This window comes from Eschrichtius robustus, chromosome 12 (genome assembly GCF_028021215.1).
Source record: "Eschrichtius robustus isolate mEscRob2 chromosome 12, mEscRob2.pri, whole genome shotgun sequence".
NCBI lineage: Eukaryota > Metazoa > Chordata > Mammalia > Artiodactyla > Eschrichtiidae > Eschrichtius > Eschrichtius robustus.
The window spans coordinates 43,829,938-43,847,815 of record NC_090835.1 but is presented as its reverse complement, the minus strand read 5'-3'; the positions used below and the strand labels follow the sequence as shown (position 1 = coordinate 43,847,815).

General features: G+C 48.5%; 1 protein-coding gene across 1 annotated transcript in view; it reads left to right on the top strand.

Annotated features, from left to right (window-relative positions):
- Window positions 1-17,878, top strand: part of SCN10A (sodium voltage-gated channel alpha subunit 10) — a 74,113-nt gene that overhangs the window by 44,214 nt on the left and 12,021 nt on the right. The window contains exons 14-20 of the mRNA XM_068559167.1: window positions 2,500-2,859; window positions 4,871-5,317; window positions 6,660-6,800; window positions 8,419-8,542; window positions 9,554-9,708; window positions 12,751-12,924; window positions 16,903-17,025. Of these exons, the coding sequence (XP_068415268.1) occupies window positions 2,500-2,859; window positions 4,871-5,317; window positions 6,660-6,800; window positions 8,419-8,542; window positions 9,554-9,708; window positions 12,751-12,924; window positions 16,903-17,025 (1,524 nt within the window). The remainder of the gene's footprint in view (window positions 1-2,499; window positions 2,860-4,870; window positions 5,318-6,659; window positions 6,801-8,418; window positions 8,543-9,553; window positions 9,709-12,750; window positions 12,925-16,902; window positions 17,026-17,878) is intronic.

The window sequence follows — 17,878 nt, the reverse complement described above, 5'->3', positions numbered from 1 at the left end:
TCATTTTGCCCCTGCAACACAGATCAACACTTTCCAAGGATTCTTCTATCAGTTTCCTTGTTGTACACCACGTGATCACTAAGCCAGTGCCACATATCCGATGTGTTGAAATGGCTCTCTGCAATATACCAATTTCTACATTACTCAAGAGAAGTACAACTAGTTGTAATGACAATCTCTAAATCTGTGAGTTAACATAATAGAGGTTTATGTTTACAGCATATTCAGTGCTGGTTGGGAATCTCTCCTGGTTTGTCTGCTCCAAGTAGTGACTCAGTGACTCAGGATGGTGTGATGTCACCACCATCTTCAATGGGTGGCCTCCATGGTGGCCATGGGAGGGGAAGAGAAAGTGCATGATGTCTTATGGCTCTGCCTGAAAGTAGTGTACATTACTTCTGTCTCCATCTCCATTCCATCAGCCAGAACCCAATAATATGACCTCAACTATTTGCAAGTAAAGCGGGAAAACAGTCTTCCTTTGTGTCTGAGAGGAGTAAAAGTGAATGGTGACCATATAGCCAGTCTCTGCCCTACCCCGTGAAACTTTACTGTTGTGTCCATTCAATGTTTGTTTATATTCACTCTCATACTTAGCGCTTCCTTGCTGTTTATCCATTCTTGCACATAATACGTTCCTTCTGGGATCACTTTCTTTCCGCCTGAAGTACATCATTTACAATTTCTTTCAGTGAGTGCCTTCTGGCAGTAACCTCTCTCAGTTTTATCTAAAATGTGCCGTTCAGTTTGCCCTTGTCTTTTTTTTTTTTTCTTTTTAATTTGGTTGTGCTGGGTCTTAGTTGCAGCAGGAGGGCTCCTTAGTTGCGGCTCGCTGGCTCCTTGGTTGTGGCATGCAAACTCTTAGTTGTGGCATGCATGTGGGATCTGGTTCCCTGACCAGGGATCGAACCCGGGCCCCCTGCATTGGGAGCACAGAGTCTTAACCACTGCGCCACCAGGGAAGTCCCATGCCCTTGTCTTGGGAGATGTTTATTATGGGATCTTGCCTTAATGGTGGGAGAAATTCCTGTTATACTGTCTACCTTAGGCAGCCCTGGGTTGTGTTTCCTGCTTGCTATGCCTCATGAGACCATTAAAACTTAATGCTCAGATTCATCACTTTTGCAAATGTCTTCAGAGAAAAGCTGACTTCAGCAATCTGTTTATATCTCTGAATTCCCATAGTTATTTAATTTTTGGCTAAAGAATTACTTACTTTATTGACACGTATTCATTAATGCACGTAAGATTTTATTATCTAGCATTTTTAGTAACTTTTTGATGGAAAGGGGAACCCAAGGGGGACCCAATATAGTCTACCATATTACTCCATCTTCTGATATTCTTCACAAGTTCAAGGCCCATTTCATCACCAAGTGGTGACCTCCTCAGTAGAGGGCAGATATTAGACTCACCTTGCATTCTATTCCAAAAGTAAAGCATCCTCATTAAAATAAGTTCCAGAGTAGATCTCAGGTGAACACAGACCGCCCCCATCACAAAGAAAAATACGTACGGAGCTTCCTGCATAAGAGGATTAAACCTTGGGAGTTATTGCTGTGTTGGGTGATAAAACTGCTGCTACTGTGTCCAGCACAGCATCCCAGCTCCTTGGCCAGAGCCTGGCTCTTAGTAAGGGCTCCATAAATACCCCATGACAGCTGAGCTCACATATTTCTTTCTAACAAATTAGAGAACCACACAAATGTAGTTTTTAAATGTTTAGACATCTTTATGCATGGTGCTTTTGTTCTCTTGTGGGACTTAGCACATTTGGGTTTACAGTGAAGACTTTCTGGGTCTTTGCCTTACCTCTGCAACTAAACCATTTAGTTCAATGAGGACAGGAGTCCACAGACTTCTCTCCATATACCTCACAGGCTAGTACAGTGCTATGTATGTGCGTGGCTGGCGTCCAGCAAAGTAGGTAGATTGGTTGGTCAATTAAATAAACATATGAATCCCAGGTTCATGAAATCACAGATACTTACCATTTCAGAGATGGTGGGGGTAAAAGATGTTGTCCAAGGCCTCAGGATGAGAAATGCCCCAACAGGATGGGTAGCCAATACCTCTCAAATGCAGTGGGTTGTGCCCTACCTGCAGGAAGCTAGCCTCTCTTCAGGTCAAACGTGGGCTCTTCTCACACATTTACGAGCTCCATCATACCCCACTCCACCCCATAGAATAGATCTACATTCAGGAGGCTTGTGGCTATAGAACAGAGTACACGTCACACGAGCAACACCCCAATATGAGACCGCTGACTTTGCCACAGTCATTGGAGCACATTAATAGTACATGGGGACCATAGAGGGTTGGTCATATTTTTGAGTAACTGGTGACATACGAAGAAAGGTCTTTGAAAGCAGCTTCCCGGGATCAACCCATGTTAATGGAATGCCATACCTTGTGCTTTTTTTGTTTCTGGCCAAGACTTGAGATGAAAGGTGGTGGAAGCAGCCATCAGGACCTGACACAGTCTCTGTTTCTCTGCAGCTGCGGGTCTTCAAGCTGGCCAAGTCATGGCCGACCTTAAACACGCTCATCAAGATCATCGGCAACTCGATGGGGGCTCTGGGGAACCTCACCATCATCCTGGCCATCATTGTCTTCGTCTTTGCTCTGGTTGGCAAGCAGCTCCTCGGGGACAACTACCGTGACAACCGGCGCAAAATCTCGGCACCCAACGAAGAATGGCCACGGTGGCACATGCACGACTTCTTCCACTCCTTCCTCATCGTCTTCCGGATCCTCTGTGGAGAGTGGATTGAGAACATGTGGGCCTGCATGGAAGTCGGCCAGAAGTCCATCTGCCTCATCCTTTTCTTGACGGTTATGGTGCTGGGCAACCTGGTGGTGAGTGCGTGGGCAATGCAGGAGACTTCCATGTTATCCTAGAAAGTTTGACATTGCACATGTCTTGCCCACATTGTACCTCCCTGACTGAAAAATCTTCACACTTTTCCAAGTTGTGTGGGACACATAAGAACTATCTGTTGGGAAGCAGCTGGAATAAGCCCATATGACAGAGCAGGAAAGACCTGATGTAGAATCCCAGCTCCACCTCTAGTAAAGTTGGGTGACCCAGCCCAAGAGACAATCTCCCAAGCTTTAATTTCCTTAAAATCAAGAAAATAGTGCTTACTCATGGGCTTACTGGGGGAACTAAATTACAGGAACGACACACACAAATTGCCTAGTGCAGTTTCTGGGCCATGGCAGGAAGTCAATAAATGGTAGCTGTTAGTTGTTGAAGGAAAATTTCCCTTCCCCATTCTAGGGTTCTCAGAAGATACTTCTTTTGGGGGGGGGGGAAGCAGAGTTACATGGGTTCTAGCTAAGAGCAGGAGGGGAGGCACAATGGGACAAGAGGAAGGAGAGGAGCTGAATCATGGACAACATCCAATGCCATGACAATAACAAAATCCACTCTCAGGTTTGGGGGGAGCCCCTCTGGAGGCCTTTCTCCCAATTGGCCCCAGCACCCCTTCTCTGGCCCAGTCTGGCTCCTTGTCCTCAGCTTGTCTCCACTCCCTCAAGTTCTGGGTGCCTTTGCTCTCCCAGCCTTGACCAGGGTGAGGGGAGGGTGTTATTTTTAGGAACCCCTTTCTTTTTTTTTTAATTGAAGTATAGTTGATTTACAATATTGTGTTAGTTTCAGATGTACAGAATAGCGATTTAGATTTTTTCCATTATAGATGATTACAAGATGTTGAGTATAATTCCATGTGCTATACTGTAAATCCTTGTTGCTTATCTATTTTATGTATAGTAGTTTGTATCTGTTAATCCCATACTCCTAATTTATCCCTCCCCCCTACCTTTCCCCTTTGGTAACCATAAGTTTGTTTTCTATGTCTATGAGTCTGTTTCTGCTTTGTATATAAATTCATTTGTATTATTTTTTAGATTCCACATATAAGTGATATCATATAGTAATTTTCTTTCTCTGTCTGACTTATTTCACTAAGCATTATATTCTCTAGGTCCATCCATGTTGTTGCAAATGGCAGTATTTCATTCTTTTTTATGGCTGAGTAATATTCCATTGTATATATAGACCACATCTTCTTAAGCCAGTCATCTACTGATGGGCACTTGGGTTGCTTCCATGTCTTGCAGGAGCCCCTTTCTTATTGCCCTGGAAGTCAACCAACTTGAATTCTTTTCCCATAAGAGTTTTACAGATAAGAGAAAGCTAAATCAAGAGAGGGGATGAAAAAACAAATCCAGACTCTTCAGAGTCTTTCCCAACAGGGTCCCTGAGCCAGAGGTACCTTCTGCCTGCTCTCCCGCGTAGGGGGCTGGACAAAACTCCTTTCTTCCAGGCTGAGCTCCCCATCCCTGCAGTGTCACAGAGGCCCCTGACCCTGAGGCAGGAAGTTTGCCTCTCCGAGCACTTTTACATCCTCGTGCCATTTCCTCTTCACAACCACTCTGGCAGGTAGGGGGTCCCCACTCCCTGCTTAAGGGGGAAGGACATGAAGTTGGAAGCAGCGAGGAGATGTGCCCAGGATTCCAGAGTGAGCAATAGAACCCAGGGTATGGCTGATGAGGGAGGTCCTGGGCAGGCCCATGCCTGCTCCTCTCTGTTGTCCCTGAATGTCCCTTTGCTCAGCAGGGGTGACCCTTCTCTATGGTGAATGTGTTTCCAAGCCTTGTCCACGTGAAGCAAGTTGCTTAGGGCATCCCCGAGACTCCTCTCAGTTGCTGTCAGAATGTCTGTTCCCCCAAGAAGGAAAGCATCTTGGGTGGGCAGGGAGAGGCCCCAATGTGGCTGTCCTGCCACCCAGCTGCTGACCTGGTGGGCCACGGAGGGGGTCAGCTCATCGACTGAGTGATCTTCCTTTCCACGCCTTCTCTCCAGGTGCTTAACCTGTTCATTGCCCTGCTGCTGAACTCCTTCAGCACCGACAACCTCACAGCCCCAGAGGACGACGGGGAGGTGAACAACCTGCAGGTGGCCCTAGCGAGGATCCAAGTGTTAGGCCGGCGCACCAAGAAGGCCCTTTGCAGCTTCCTCAGCTGGCCCTTCTTGCTCCCCCACCCCAAGGCGGAGCCCCAGCTGGTGGTGAAACTCCCACTCTCCACCTCCAAAGCTGAGAACCACATTACTGCTGACACGGCTGCGGGGAGCCCTGGAGGGCTCCTGGCTCCCAGAGGCCACAGTGATGACCACAGTGACTTCATCACCAATCCTAACATATGGGTCTCTGTGCCCATTGCCGAGGGCGAGTCTGACCTCGATGACTTGGAGGATGATGGTGAGGAGGATGCGCAGAGCACCCAGTGGGAAGTGATCCCCCAAGGGCAGGTGAGAGTTCTCCCACGGGACAGCCACAGGAAGCAGGGAGGGGACTTAGGGCTGGAGTGACAAGGGGCAGTAGGGGAATTTTGATGAAGAGGTTTTCCAACCTCAGGACTGGCGCAGCCTTGAAGAGCCCTGGGCAAGCCCGGCATGAGACCCCTTCACATAAGGAAGCACAGGCCATGCCAAGCTTTCTGGAGGAGGTGACATTTAATCAGGGCCTGGAAGAAAGGGTCAGAATTCACCAGGCAAGCAGGGAGCAGGGGCACTCACTGCTTGAGCCCCAGGCCACTTGGAGTTGCTTGAAATTGTCTTTCATATAGCTGCCCCATTTGCTCCACCCAACCCAGGCTCTGCGCAGGAGGTGCTAATAAGATTGCTCTAAGAACAGGATGTTGTCCAAGAGCAAGGCTCGTCTCATCTTCACCAGCAGCCTAAAAAGTCCTGATCATTATGTGACTCATTCATCCAGCTTTTCCCGACAGGGGATGTCACAGGGAAATGACTCTTGTTCCTTTTGCACCAAAGAATTTGAAGCATATTTTTGGGTAATATATATATTTTTACATGCTTCGCACAGTTCCTTTCTACCTTAAGCTGATAAATCAACCCTTGTTAACCTCTTCTCAACAACTCAGGGCATGCACGTCTCCACAATGTAGGAAGGCAGGGGTCCCTGTGGGACCCGGAGACAGAGCGCTGCTGGCCAGGCCACTAAGTGGCCTCAGACAGCTGTGCTTTGAGTCTGTAGCTCTTCCCTAGCCTCCGTCCCTTGCAGCTGTCACTGCTCTTGTGTTCCAGCAGCTGCTGTTATCAGCTGCCATATTTTACATGCCTTTGTCTGGGTGACAGCCGAGGGCAGGGCGTCACCATCCCCAGAGTAAAGGACATGAACTCTGTGACGCTGTCTCCACTCAGAGTCATTTTCAATTACTTTGGAGGTTCTTGGGGTCTCCAGAGGGCCAAGTTCACTACCACTCTGACCCCTGGACAAGTGATAATGGTCATGGTTAACATCTGTGGAGCCAAGCACTGCTTGCGAAGTGCTTCACAAGTATGAACATATTTAGTCATAAAAATAACCAAATGAAGTAGATCTTGCCTTCTCAAGTTTGCAGATGGGAAAAATGAAAATAAGAGAGGTTAAATAACTTGCCTAATGTCACACAACTTGTAAGTAATGACGCCACATATTACACACAGATCTGTCTGGCTGTATGTATGTATATTCGTTGCATATATTAGGTCCTTGGCTCTGGCAGATGATGATTTGCAATATCTCTTCAAAGTTAGAATTGGTTAGCTGAGGGTGGGCCCAGGTACCCAAGTTGGGACTTTCTCTCACTAGCAGGAGGAGCTGCAACAAGTCGGGAGAGATGAGGACCACCTGCCACCCAGGAGCTCAGGTTCTGGAATGTCCTCTGAGGACCTGGCTCCATACCTAGGTGAGAAGTGGAAAGACGAGGCTCCTGCTCAGGGCCCTACAGAGGTAGGTATGTGAGCTTCCTGGAGAGGTTAAACAGCCAGCCGGACAATGACCAGTGGGATGGAGGGGACTGGAGGATAGGGCTGGGCGTGGGGTATTCCAGACTACACTCAACCGCGGAGCCTCATGTCTCATCTTGGGAATTTTTAAAGTCCTTCCAAACCTCTGGGCTAATCAGCATGATTTCACCGGGAAGAATGAGGTTCCATAGGCTGGGGGACCGAGGACCTGTTCCTCAACCTCTCTGAGCCTCCATGTCTCCATCTGGGAAGCTGAGTGGTAATGGCTACTTGGTAGGATTCTTTTGAAACTTCAATGAGATGCTGCTTGTCAAATGTTTAGCTCCTGCCTGAAATGGAATAAGTGCCCAGAAAATGACAGCCAAGAAAAAAGGAAACAAAAGACAGTGCACAGAGAAAGTTAAGTATCTTTCAGAGCCAGCAGATAAAAGTCAGAGTTGCTGTGGGTGAGGAAGTCTTCCCTGTGACCATCTCCCACCTCCCACCCCCGCTTTCTGTTGTCCACACTGTCTTCTCGGGCCAAAAGCAGACTGGTGCCGGGGAGAGGCTATCTGTACTGAATGCTGTACTGACAGACTTACATAGACTGAGCAGGAAGAAGATCTTATAAGAGGTAAAAATAAACTTGGTGGTTTCATTACAAATCTTTAAAGAAAACAAGCTACATTGAAAGAGGTATCTCTAAAGATTTAGCATCTGTAATAGCACTGTATTAAATGCAAGAATTTAACTTGACACCTAGCCACTGAGTGCCGATGGTGACAGGCACCCGGTAAGCAAAGATAAGGAAGACATAATTCATCCCAAAGTTATCAAGCCCATCAGCTTGAGGAGTGCCAGCCACTGGCTCTGTGCCTCTGGCCAAGGCTGACCCAGCGGGGTGAGAGAAGAGGGTGGGATGAGAAGGGATTTGAGGGCTCTGGGTGAACACCAGCCTCTTGGTTCCAGTTGGGTGAGGGTTGCCATCTTCTACACGTGGAGGACATGTTTCTGCTGAGCATTCTAAGGACTCCCCTGGCTAGTTTTCTCTACTCGGTGTTTTCAGTACACTACCGCTGGGGATTGTTTTTGTTTTTGTTTTGATTTTGTCCATGACCCTGGCCAGGCAGGGAGGGCCTGACAGTGACAGATGGGGACCCACCCCACCATTTGGGTCCATTAGCCAAGCGATCAGGTTTACTAATATGAGAGCAGCTTCAGCTCCTAATTGAATTCATCTGGAGACATTATAGGGCTGAAGCTGCCAGGAGGGCAGCAGGGCCCCTGCAGCATTGCTCCATGATTAAATATTCAAACCCAGTGAAGGCTGAGAGTCTTTATGGGTGTAATTACCGTGTCTTGGGCCATCGCCAGCCCTCCCTCAGGGGCCTGGAGGTTTAAAGCCTCACACAGCTGAACCTCTGGGGCTCTTCAGAGAGCATCACTGTTCTGGGGCTCAGCTGGCAAGGCACCGAAACAGAAGGGACGCCGTGGTGGGTCCAGCCCTGAGGGGCTCTCTCTGCATCTCGGAGCTCTGAGCCAGTCAGACCTGTGGTGACAGTGTGCAGATTCACTGGGCCCCTCAGAGAGCTGGGTTCACTGCCGGGGCTTCTGCCCTGCAGGGAGTGGACGACACGAGCTCCTCAGAAGGCAGCACCGTGGACTGCCTGGGTCCTGAGGAGATCCTGAGGAAGATCCCTGAGCTGGCGGATGACCTCGATGAGCCAGATGACTGCTTCACAGAAGGTAGAGTGGCAGCCACAGACCTCCTCCATTTGACATTCATTAGGGCCAGAACCCAGCTCAACAAGTACTCATCTGGTCACCTCTGTGTCCAGGGTTCTGGCCTGGGGTCCAGGGGATACAGGCAAGCAGTGTCCCCTGCTCCTCACTCCCAAGCTTGAGGGCCCAGCATCAAACACAAATGCCAGACTCGCAGTAGCTGAGTGGTGGGATCTGCATCTCATGCCACATCAGACATGGCAAACAGATGCCCTGCCTTCCTCATCACCCTCGAAAACACCTCACTGAGTTATAAACCAGCCCCCTTGAGGTTGAAAGGGAAAAGGTAGCCACCACCATAAACTCTTGACTTGGGACATAAAAGGACCCAGAGGAGGGCCATGATGCATCTGTGTCCCTGCATCTCCTATGTGACTCTTAAAGGCAGAACCTGCATCTTACTCTTCTTTTTCCTCAATGTTTAGAACAGTGAAGCCTGTTATATTCTCAATAGATATTTGTGCAATAAGTGAATAAACGTATAGTTCATACTATGAAAGTAAGTGTGGCCTAAATAATTAAACAAACAAACCAACCACTTAATTGAGTTTCCACTTTCACGTGACCCTGGGCTGGGCTGCCCCCAGGCCCCATTCCAGCCATGTGGAGACTCCCCAGTTCAGCACAGGCTCAAGGCATAGCCCCTCAGACACCCCCAGGCTCAGGCCCCATGTCTTGTCAAAGCTCCAGAGAGGGTGGGCTAAGGATAAGGACTATGCTATCATCTGTAGGGAGGAAGATGCTTGGGAGGAGGTGAGAGTGGACAAGACCAGGGGTGGAGAGGGACAGCTGAAGGACACGATGGGGAGGCCGCCTGAAAGGGACCCCACTTCTCTCATGTTCCAGGAAAGAATTCTTTTCCAAAATAGCGGCAAGTGGGTTTCCCTGCAGAGTGGTTTCCCTTCAGGGCTGGAGTCAAAACACGCCTCCTTTACCAGTGGGACATCACTCACCATCAGTCTCCTCTCCCCACAGGCTGCATTCGCCAGTGTCCCTTCTGCAAAGTGAACAGCTCCAAGTTTCCATGGTCCATGGGCTGGCAGGTGCGCAAGATCTGCTACCTCATTGTGGAGCACAGCTGGTTCGAGAGCTTTATCATCTTCATGATCCTGCTCAGCAGTGGAGCACTGGTAAGTGGAGGTAGGGGTTCCATGCCACAAAGCCCTCCAGGTGGGGTCTCCACCATCCAAAGGCCCTGGAGCTGCAGCAGTGGGCTCCCCTGATTCCTGGGCTGAAAGTCCCCAACCTGTGGCTGGAAGGCGAGCTGCAGCCCAGCACGAGGACTCCTCTTAGCAGGAGGGCATGGTAGGTGCTTGAGGGGCCCATGTCATGGCCTGTTACACCTGGCTGCTTGGATTTCAAGCAGTGAGTGTGTACATCCCACTTTATTGTTGGGGAAACTGACACTCAAAGGGTTTATGGGGCTTGTCCAAGGTTACCCAGCTTGTCAGTAGGAAAACCTAACTTTGCCTTCATTTGATCCCAAAGTGCTTGATTTTCCACCTTCTGACCTCCCAACACACTGCCCTTTTCTGAGGGCCCAGTACGAAGAAGACCATCCTTCCCTGCCCTATCAAGCCACTTGCAAGAACTGCTATCACTCACTCAAAGTGCATGGCAAATCATTACAACAGCACTTCTCAAAATTTAATCAGCCGGGGAACTTGTTAAAATGCAGATTCTGATTCAGTAGATCTAGGGTGGGACCTGAGAATTTGCATTTCCAACAAGCTCCCACGTGATGCTGACACTGGTCCACAGGCCACACTTTGAATAACAAGGCCTTACGGTCCTCTAGATTCTGAGTTAAGACACACTTCCTAAGCCCCTTGCTGGGTGTCGAGCTTTGTAGGACAAGGAAGGATGTTCTCTCTGCACCATGGCGTAGGCTCACTACACAGTCTCAACAAATCTTCCCAATGAACCAAGGTAGACGTAGACACAGGAAGGGACTCATCCTTGGCTGTCCACATTTTATGGATGAGGACGTCACAGCCCAAAGACACGGAGGGACCTGCCCAGGCTCCCAGCTCATTAGTTAAAGGGAGGACTAGCACCCCACTCTCTTGATTCATGGTTCCCAGTGTTTCCACTTGTCTTGCTCCCTGTGTGCCATTTACTCCCAGAAAACAATCTACTGACCATCTGGGCACCCACTTAAATGCCATATTTCCCAGGAAGGGAGCCCAAACTGCTCAGGGTGTTGTCTCAGCCTTAGGGAGGAGCAAAGGCAGGTGAGAAGGTTTGATCTGAGAGGTGGAAGGAGAGCTAGGCCAGCAAGGGCACAAAGCTGAGGGAGAAGAGTCTCACGGAGCAGGCTGGCCTGCCATCTTGGAGAGGGGGTGGCAGCATCTGATGGTGCCCACTGCCCTGGCACAGGGTGGTGACGGCCCCCCTAGAATAGCAGTCTCAGCACAGTCCTGAGTGCAGAGGCCACACTGCAGGGCAAAGGGAGGCTGGGCAGTGCATTCTCCACACCTGCCCTTCCCTCTATCCTGCAAATGATAACCTCAATCATTTGATGAGGACTAAGTGCTTTCTTCATCACCTCCTTCCCTTGTCTCTCTACTCCCCTTCTCCACACACCCCTGCTGCTCTCCTGCCCTCCCCTCCCGGCAGGGAGCTCACATCCTAAACCAGCTGCTGGCCCCACCCCAGTGCTCTCCCTCCCCTCCCTATCTCCTTCCCCAAGGGACTGAACTGGCTGGCACCAAATTTAGTCTTCCTTATGCTTTTACTTTGAGTACGTTTTAAAAAAAATAGCATGCGTTTTTATCTGACTAAGTAAAGAGAAAAAAAAAATACTTGGAAATTATGGGAAAATGCAAAGAAAAAATATCACCCATTTTCCTATCACTCAAAGAGAATCTCACTTTGAAAACATTTTGGTGCATTTCCTTCCCATCTTTCTTATGCACGTAATACATAAATATTACAAAACGGAAACCATATTTGTGCATTCTGTAATTTCTCAGTGAATTTTCTCAGTAATATGGTCCTCCTACCTCATTAAATGGCTGCAATGTAACTAACCCCCAGCTCACTCCTAATAAGCATTGAATATCCTATGCACACTCCTTTGGAAACGTTGGCTTATTTCCCGTCTTAGGTCTAGCTTTAGAAGTAGAACCAGAAGCAGGAATTCTTGTGCAGTTTGTGGAGGGTGTGCTCTGAGCTGGAGCATGTGAAGGAAGTAGGATAGAACAGGGAATGGAGCTGGGAAAAGACATGGGTTCCCATGAAGCCCAGCCTCAGCCTGATCCCACAGGAACTCTGAAGCATAAAGGGCCTCACGGGACTGTCCCACCTTGAGGCAAGGGGATGGTCAGATACTGGCTGCGGCTGCCCCCAGAGGGGTGATATAGTCTGCTAAGGCGGAGACACTTCCCTTCAGCCCAGGGACGTGTCCTCAGGCAACAGGGGCATTCACCAGCCTTTAGCAACCAACATTCACAGCAGCTGGGGATGGTCATACTGGCTCCTTAAACAGGATCTAGGTGGGACACCAACAACATCTAGTGTCCTTAGGATACACTCTTGAAGGCAGAATTGCTGGATTTCTAAAAGCTTTGAGTCATATTACCAAGTTGGGATCCCAAAAACTGAACCAGTTTTCACTCCGCCCAGCTGTATATGAGAGTAGCTGCTTCCCCACAGCCAAATCGACTGCGGGGTTTCCCCCCACCATCCACTCCCACCCATGCCTTTTCCTCTTCATCAATCTGATAAAAGAAAAACGGCATCTTCTCTTCATTTGAATTTCCTTGATTACCAATGAAATGCAGCGTTCTTTTTCAGAGTTCACTGGTGAGTCTTATTTTCATTTTCGCGAACATCCTTTGTTGCTTTTATTTTTAAACTAAGTCACTGTTAGCAATCCCTTTGGTTCACTTCCAAAATCCAATTAGAGAAGGTTTCCTTTCTCACTTGTGTTCAGCTCCGCTGCAAAGTATAAGCAGGGCTGTGTGTCCCTGTTGGCTCCGAGGAAGTCCTCGTTTGTATTTCGCAGGGCCTCCTCCACTACCCGACCCTACCTCCCAGAGCAGAGAAAAAAAATGATGCAGGCAAACTGGTTACCAAAGCTCTCTCAGGGGCTGACTGGGTCCTTCCCTGTCCCTGGGCCCCAGTGCTTTGGGTCTAGGCCGCCTACCATTTTGCTCCTTTCCTTCCAGGCCTTTGAAGATTTTTACCTTGACCAGAAGCCCACGGTGAAGGCCTTGCTGGAGTACACCGACAGGGTGTTCACGTTTATCTTTGTGTTTGAGATGCTGCTCAAATGGGTGGCCTATGGCTTTAAAAATTACTTCACCAATGCCTGGTGCTGGCTGGACTTCCTCATCGTGAATGTGAGTGTCCCAGTGGGCACTTGTGGGGTTTGGGGTCCTTTCCCCTGGCTGATGGCTGCACCTAATGTAAAGGAAGCTTGGAGGCCTGGCCTTCAAGGGTGACTCCAAAGAGAAGTCTTAGCAAGGGGTCTGAGACTAACTCTGCATACCTGTGATCCAGGTAAGGTCCAGGCAATACATGATTCCAACACAACAGTGACACTCAGGTGAGTCTTCAGTTCCTAGGTCTCCATCCAGAAAGACCACTTACTACCTCTGTATTTTACATCCAAAGCAAGATGGCACATGACCTTGCGTCCATTGTCAAGGCTTCTAGACCTAGGGATGCTGAGGACTTCCTGGCACAGAGAACCTGCCCTCCCACTGACTCAATGATCCCCAGCCCTGGCTGCACTTTAGAATTACTTGGGAAGCTCTTAAGAACACAGTGAACAAGCACTACTCTTCCCAGAGATTGGGGTCTTACTGGTCCTGGGTGGAGTCCATGCATCAGTATTTTGTAAAAGCCCCTGGGCATGTCCAATGTGTAGACAGGATTGAGAACCACTGAGCTTAAACCACTGGTGTCTCCCCAGTGGCACTAAAAGGGGCAAAGGGTCCCTTTGGAGAGATGATGAGCTGGAGCTCATGTGTTCAGATGAACCTGTGGCCACTAGCCCTGCATTAGGGGATTTACCAAGTGCCTCCCACACATTAAACTTGAGATTCCTCAAAGATGTGAGGAGACCGTCCTCAATAAAGTCTCCTAAGAGCTCTCCTAGCCCCCAAAGCCCGGAGTGAGCTCCTCCTCCTCTTAACCACACAGCCCTCTATCTATCCAGGCCCTTGCAGTCTTGGCTTTTCAGGATGGCTGCCTGAGCTATTTGTTCACTGCTGCACGTCTGGGGATCCCTGCAGGTGGGGGAGGCACGTGCTATGTTTGCCTCTGCTTCCCACACTCCCACAGCCACTGGTGCCAAGGTCTGCACATCAGAGGTGTTAGAAAATGTGTCTGTATTTGGTGCTTGCCTCCTGAAGCTGGATGGGGTCCAGTTCAGAACATTCTGTCCAGTCTCCTGTGTTGGCAGGTCCTCCACAGCAGGTCTGTGCACCCAATTCTCTTCTTTCCTGATACCAATGCGCTAGCAGCATCAGGCCACTGTACCACAGGGATTAGCTGTGAGGCCTGCAATCTGAGTCACAGGTGATAATTTTGTGCGTATCATATAATTATTCATAAATGAAAGGAAAATTTTATTCCAGCTACCCACTCTTGTTAGGGGCAGTCACTCCTAAGTAGGTCTCACTAGTTTCAGTCCTGATCCCCTGATGTGGTCACCCACTCATCCATCCATCCATCCGCCTACTAATTCTTCCTTCTGACCATCCATCCCTCCTTCCATCTATCCAACCATTCACCCTTCCTTTTTCCTTCCTTCCAAACATCCATTCATGTTTACTTCTTCTGTTTATCCTGTCAGTCCTCTCCTTCCATCCATCTATTCTCACTCTTCTTTCTCTCCTCCCTTCTGCCCATCTATTCATCCTAACCTTCCTTCCATCCCTCTATCAATTTGTCCTTAACCCTTCTATCTTTCTATCTTTTGATGTGTCTTTCTATTGAACTATCCAGTCATCTAACCTTCTATTCACTCATTCAAGCACCTTTCATCCAATTTTCCTTCTGTTCACACATTTTCCATCTTTCTATTCTTCCTTTACCTCATCCATCTATCCTTCCTTTCTTCCACCCATCTGTCCACTCACCTCTTTTTCTTCCATTCATCCATCCACGCACCCATTCTTCCATCCAGTCAACCTTCATCATTCTCTAATCTCTTCCATTCCTCTACCCATCTCTCTATCTTTTCATTCATCCATCATTTATCCAGCCATCCAACCTTCCCCAATTCATCCATCCCATTCATCCACTATCCATGATTTTATATTTTATCTTTCTTCTTTGCTTTCTTTCTTCCATTCTTCCTTTCAACTCTCATATCCATCTTTGTATCATTTAGTCCATTCTTCTATCCAACCATCATTCAACTTTCCATCAAGATTTCTTCCTTCTTTCTTTCCTTCCTTCCATCCATCCATCCCAACATGCCTCTCTCTATTTTTTCAATTTATCAAGTGCTTATTTATATCAATAACTACTGCATATAGGATTGTTTTATGAAGTGCTCTGGGGGGGACAGAAGCCAAGAAATAAAAATTCCCTATCTCCAGGAGTTTATTTACTTTACTCTTCCAGTAGATAGGACAACAGAGAGAAATAAACATATGATGAGGGAAGATGTGGTGAGCACTGCTGGAAATAGTGTCTTAGGGACACAGAGACATGAACCTGCTTCCACTCTGGGGGTGGGGTAGCTGGGCAGGCTTCATATAGGAGGTGGCATTAGATATAAGGCTTAAAATGAGCAGGAGCAACAAGGTGCAAAAAGGACTGGGGGTGGTCAATCTTAATTAAAGAATGACCCTGGGCAAAGGCACAGACACAGGTACATTTAGGGAACAACTTGATTTGGGTAGGATACATGGGTGAAATATGACTGGAAAAGCAGGCTGTGGCCATATAATACAGGCTAAGGAGTCTGGAGCTTATCCTGAGATGATAAAGCATCAATGAAGATTGGGAGTAAGAGAGAAACATGATCATAATCAAATTTGCAGAGGAGAATGGATGGGATGGATGCAATACGGGAGCCTAGAGACCAGTTGGGAGGCTTGTGGCCTGAGCAGTGGGAATGGAGCTGGGCTTGGATGGGAGGGCTTTGATGGAGAGGCCCCAGCTCCTAATTGCCCCAACTGCAGATTTTGCTCATGAGGCAGCCTTCCCAGGGGCTGAGCAAAAGACTGAACAGGGTCCAGCATGGAACTGGCCCCAAACCTCCTGCTCTCACTTAGCCAGGCAGCTGGGTGCCACCTGCTGGTGTCTGGAGCCTTGCCTGGTTGGAGGAAGGGGGTCGTTTGCATTCCAGTTTTCTGTCCTGGTGGAATAAGCCACCATTCAGAGAACAGTCATTGTTTGGGGCTCTAGCACCCAAGTATAAACCCTTCCCTTTCTGACATCCCCTCCTAGCTGTCAAGATAAGCTTAGCCTGAATTCAGCCCACCAGTCGTGGTGCAGTTGGGGGTCTCCCAGGATTGGGTCACAGTCTCTGGCAAGCTCAAGCCAATGCATAGGGTATCTCCCTGGCACCTTCAAAGTTCCTGGAAGGTATGACCATTTTTCCATGTAAGTTTGTGCCTTTGCAGTCCTTGGTCCAACACTTTAAAAAATGCAAAACTGACCAACCAACAGGGACTCACAGCTCAGTCATTATATCTCAGCTGTCTGTCAAAGCTGAATCTCCTGGCCCCATGCCAGTCACTCTTCCTGAAAAACTGCAGAGCTGTGAGGGCCTCGGAGTTCTCTTAGTCTGATTCCTCATTTTACAAAGGTTGAAAGTACAACCTGCACTAACAACGCACTGACCCAAGGTCACAAAAATATCAGGGTTGAGAGGGAACTAGACCCCACCCAGCCCAGGACTCTTTCTTCCCCACTTTTCTCAGCATGTACAATTGAGACTCACCTTATATTCCTCAAGATAGACTTTCTGCATAACCCCCATGAAGGGCCAGCATCTCTCCAAGTCTCTGAAAGTCAATCAAATTTTAAAGGCTGTTGGGACCTGGCTGGTGCCTCTAGAGAGGAAAGGGAAGGCTGATTTACTACACTGGGAGCTTGATCACCTACATACAAGGGGGTGGCGATGTGGGAGACTGAGATTTTCTTGGCCAAAAGTTCAGATAAATGATGAATGAAATCTTTAATGAAAGAGAAGAGATTGGACTCTCACTGTACCTCTCGTTGGAGTTCAGAATAAGGTGGGAGCCAGGATGATGGCTCTGACAGAGTAGGGAGTGGGAGGGATTTCCTGTCTCCATCCACCAGGGTCAACTTTCTGGAACCCTAGGGTGATGCTTTTGCTCTCTGCCTGCACTCAGATCTCACTGACAAGCCTTATAGCGAAGGTGCTGCAGTATTCTGATATGGCATCCATCAAAGCCCTTCGGACCCTCCGTGCCCTGCGGCCACTGCGGGCCCTGTCTCGATTTGAAGGCATGCGGGTAAGACCTATCTCCTAACTGCTCTGGTCTGCAGCATTTGGTACCCATTCCCCCTTTACGCCCTCCATACTACTGACCCTGAGCTCCAGGCCCTACCCCCACAGGTCAGCTCAGGGGTCCTCACTCTCTGCTGTCACATTGGTGGTGCTGCAGTATCCTAACTCTCCTAGTTTTCCTTCAAGTCCCTCTGTAAGCCCTCTTCCCTTCTCACCTCAAACATCACATCTACCAGGACTCAGACCTCACTCTCTCCTGCTCTTAGTGAGGCAATCCTGCTTCACCGCGTCACAAGCATCTCTTACCTCAGTCTCCCCACCCTGCCTTTTGTCCTGATTGCCAAAATCTCCGGAACACCCTAAGCTCTTCATCTTTCCATGACAAATGAGCCTTGCCTCTGGCACTCCATTTAAATGCAGTGACATTAGCAACTCAGCAGCTCAGTCACCACCCACTGGAATGCATCTTCTCTCCAGCCCAGCACAGTCATTGGGTCCTATGGATTCTCTCCTTTCATCCACCCCTCTCCTCATCCAAGGCTTTCAGCTGCCACCTCGCCCTCACTGTCTTCCTCAGGATGGAATGCTCACAAGTCTGGCCCTTGTCTTATGGGGGATGAGGGACTGCTCATTTTCTCCCCTCCCCTTCCACATAATTATGAAAGTCTTCTGGTATAGAAAGCAACGTTTGCTTTCTTCCTCCACCACTGCCTCAAAGAAGACATCGTACCTTCAAAACAAAAGTGGACTTTTAAAATTAACTTGTATCTTTACAAACGCTAGGAGCTTATGATTGAATACTTTGCTGTTTATTTTATCTCCAGGTTGCTAATTTACAAATAAGCAAGTTTGTGAAT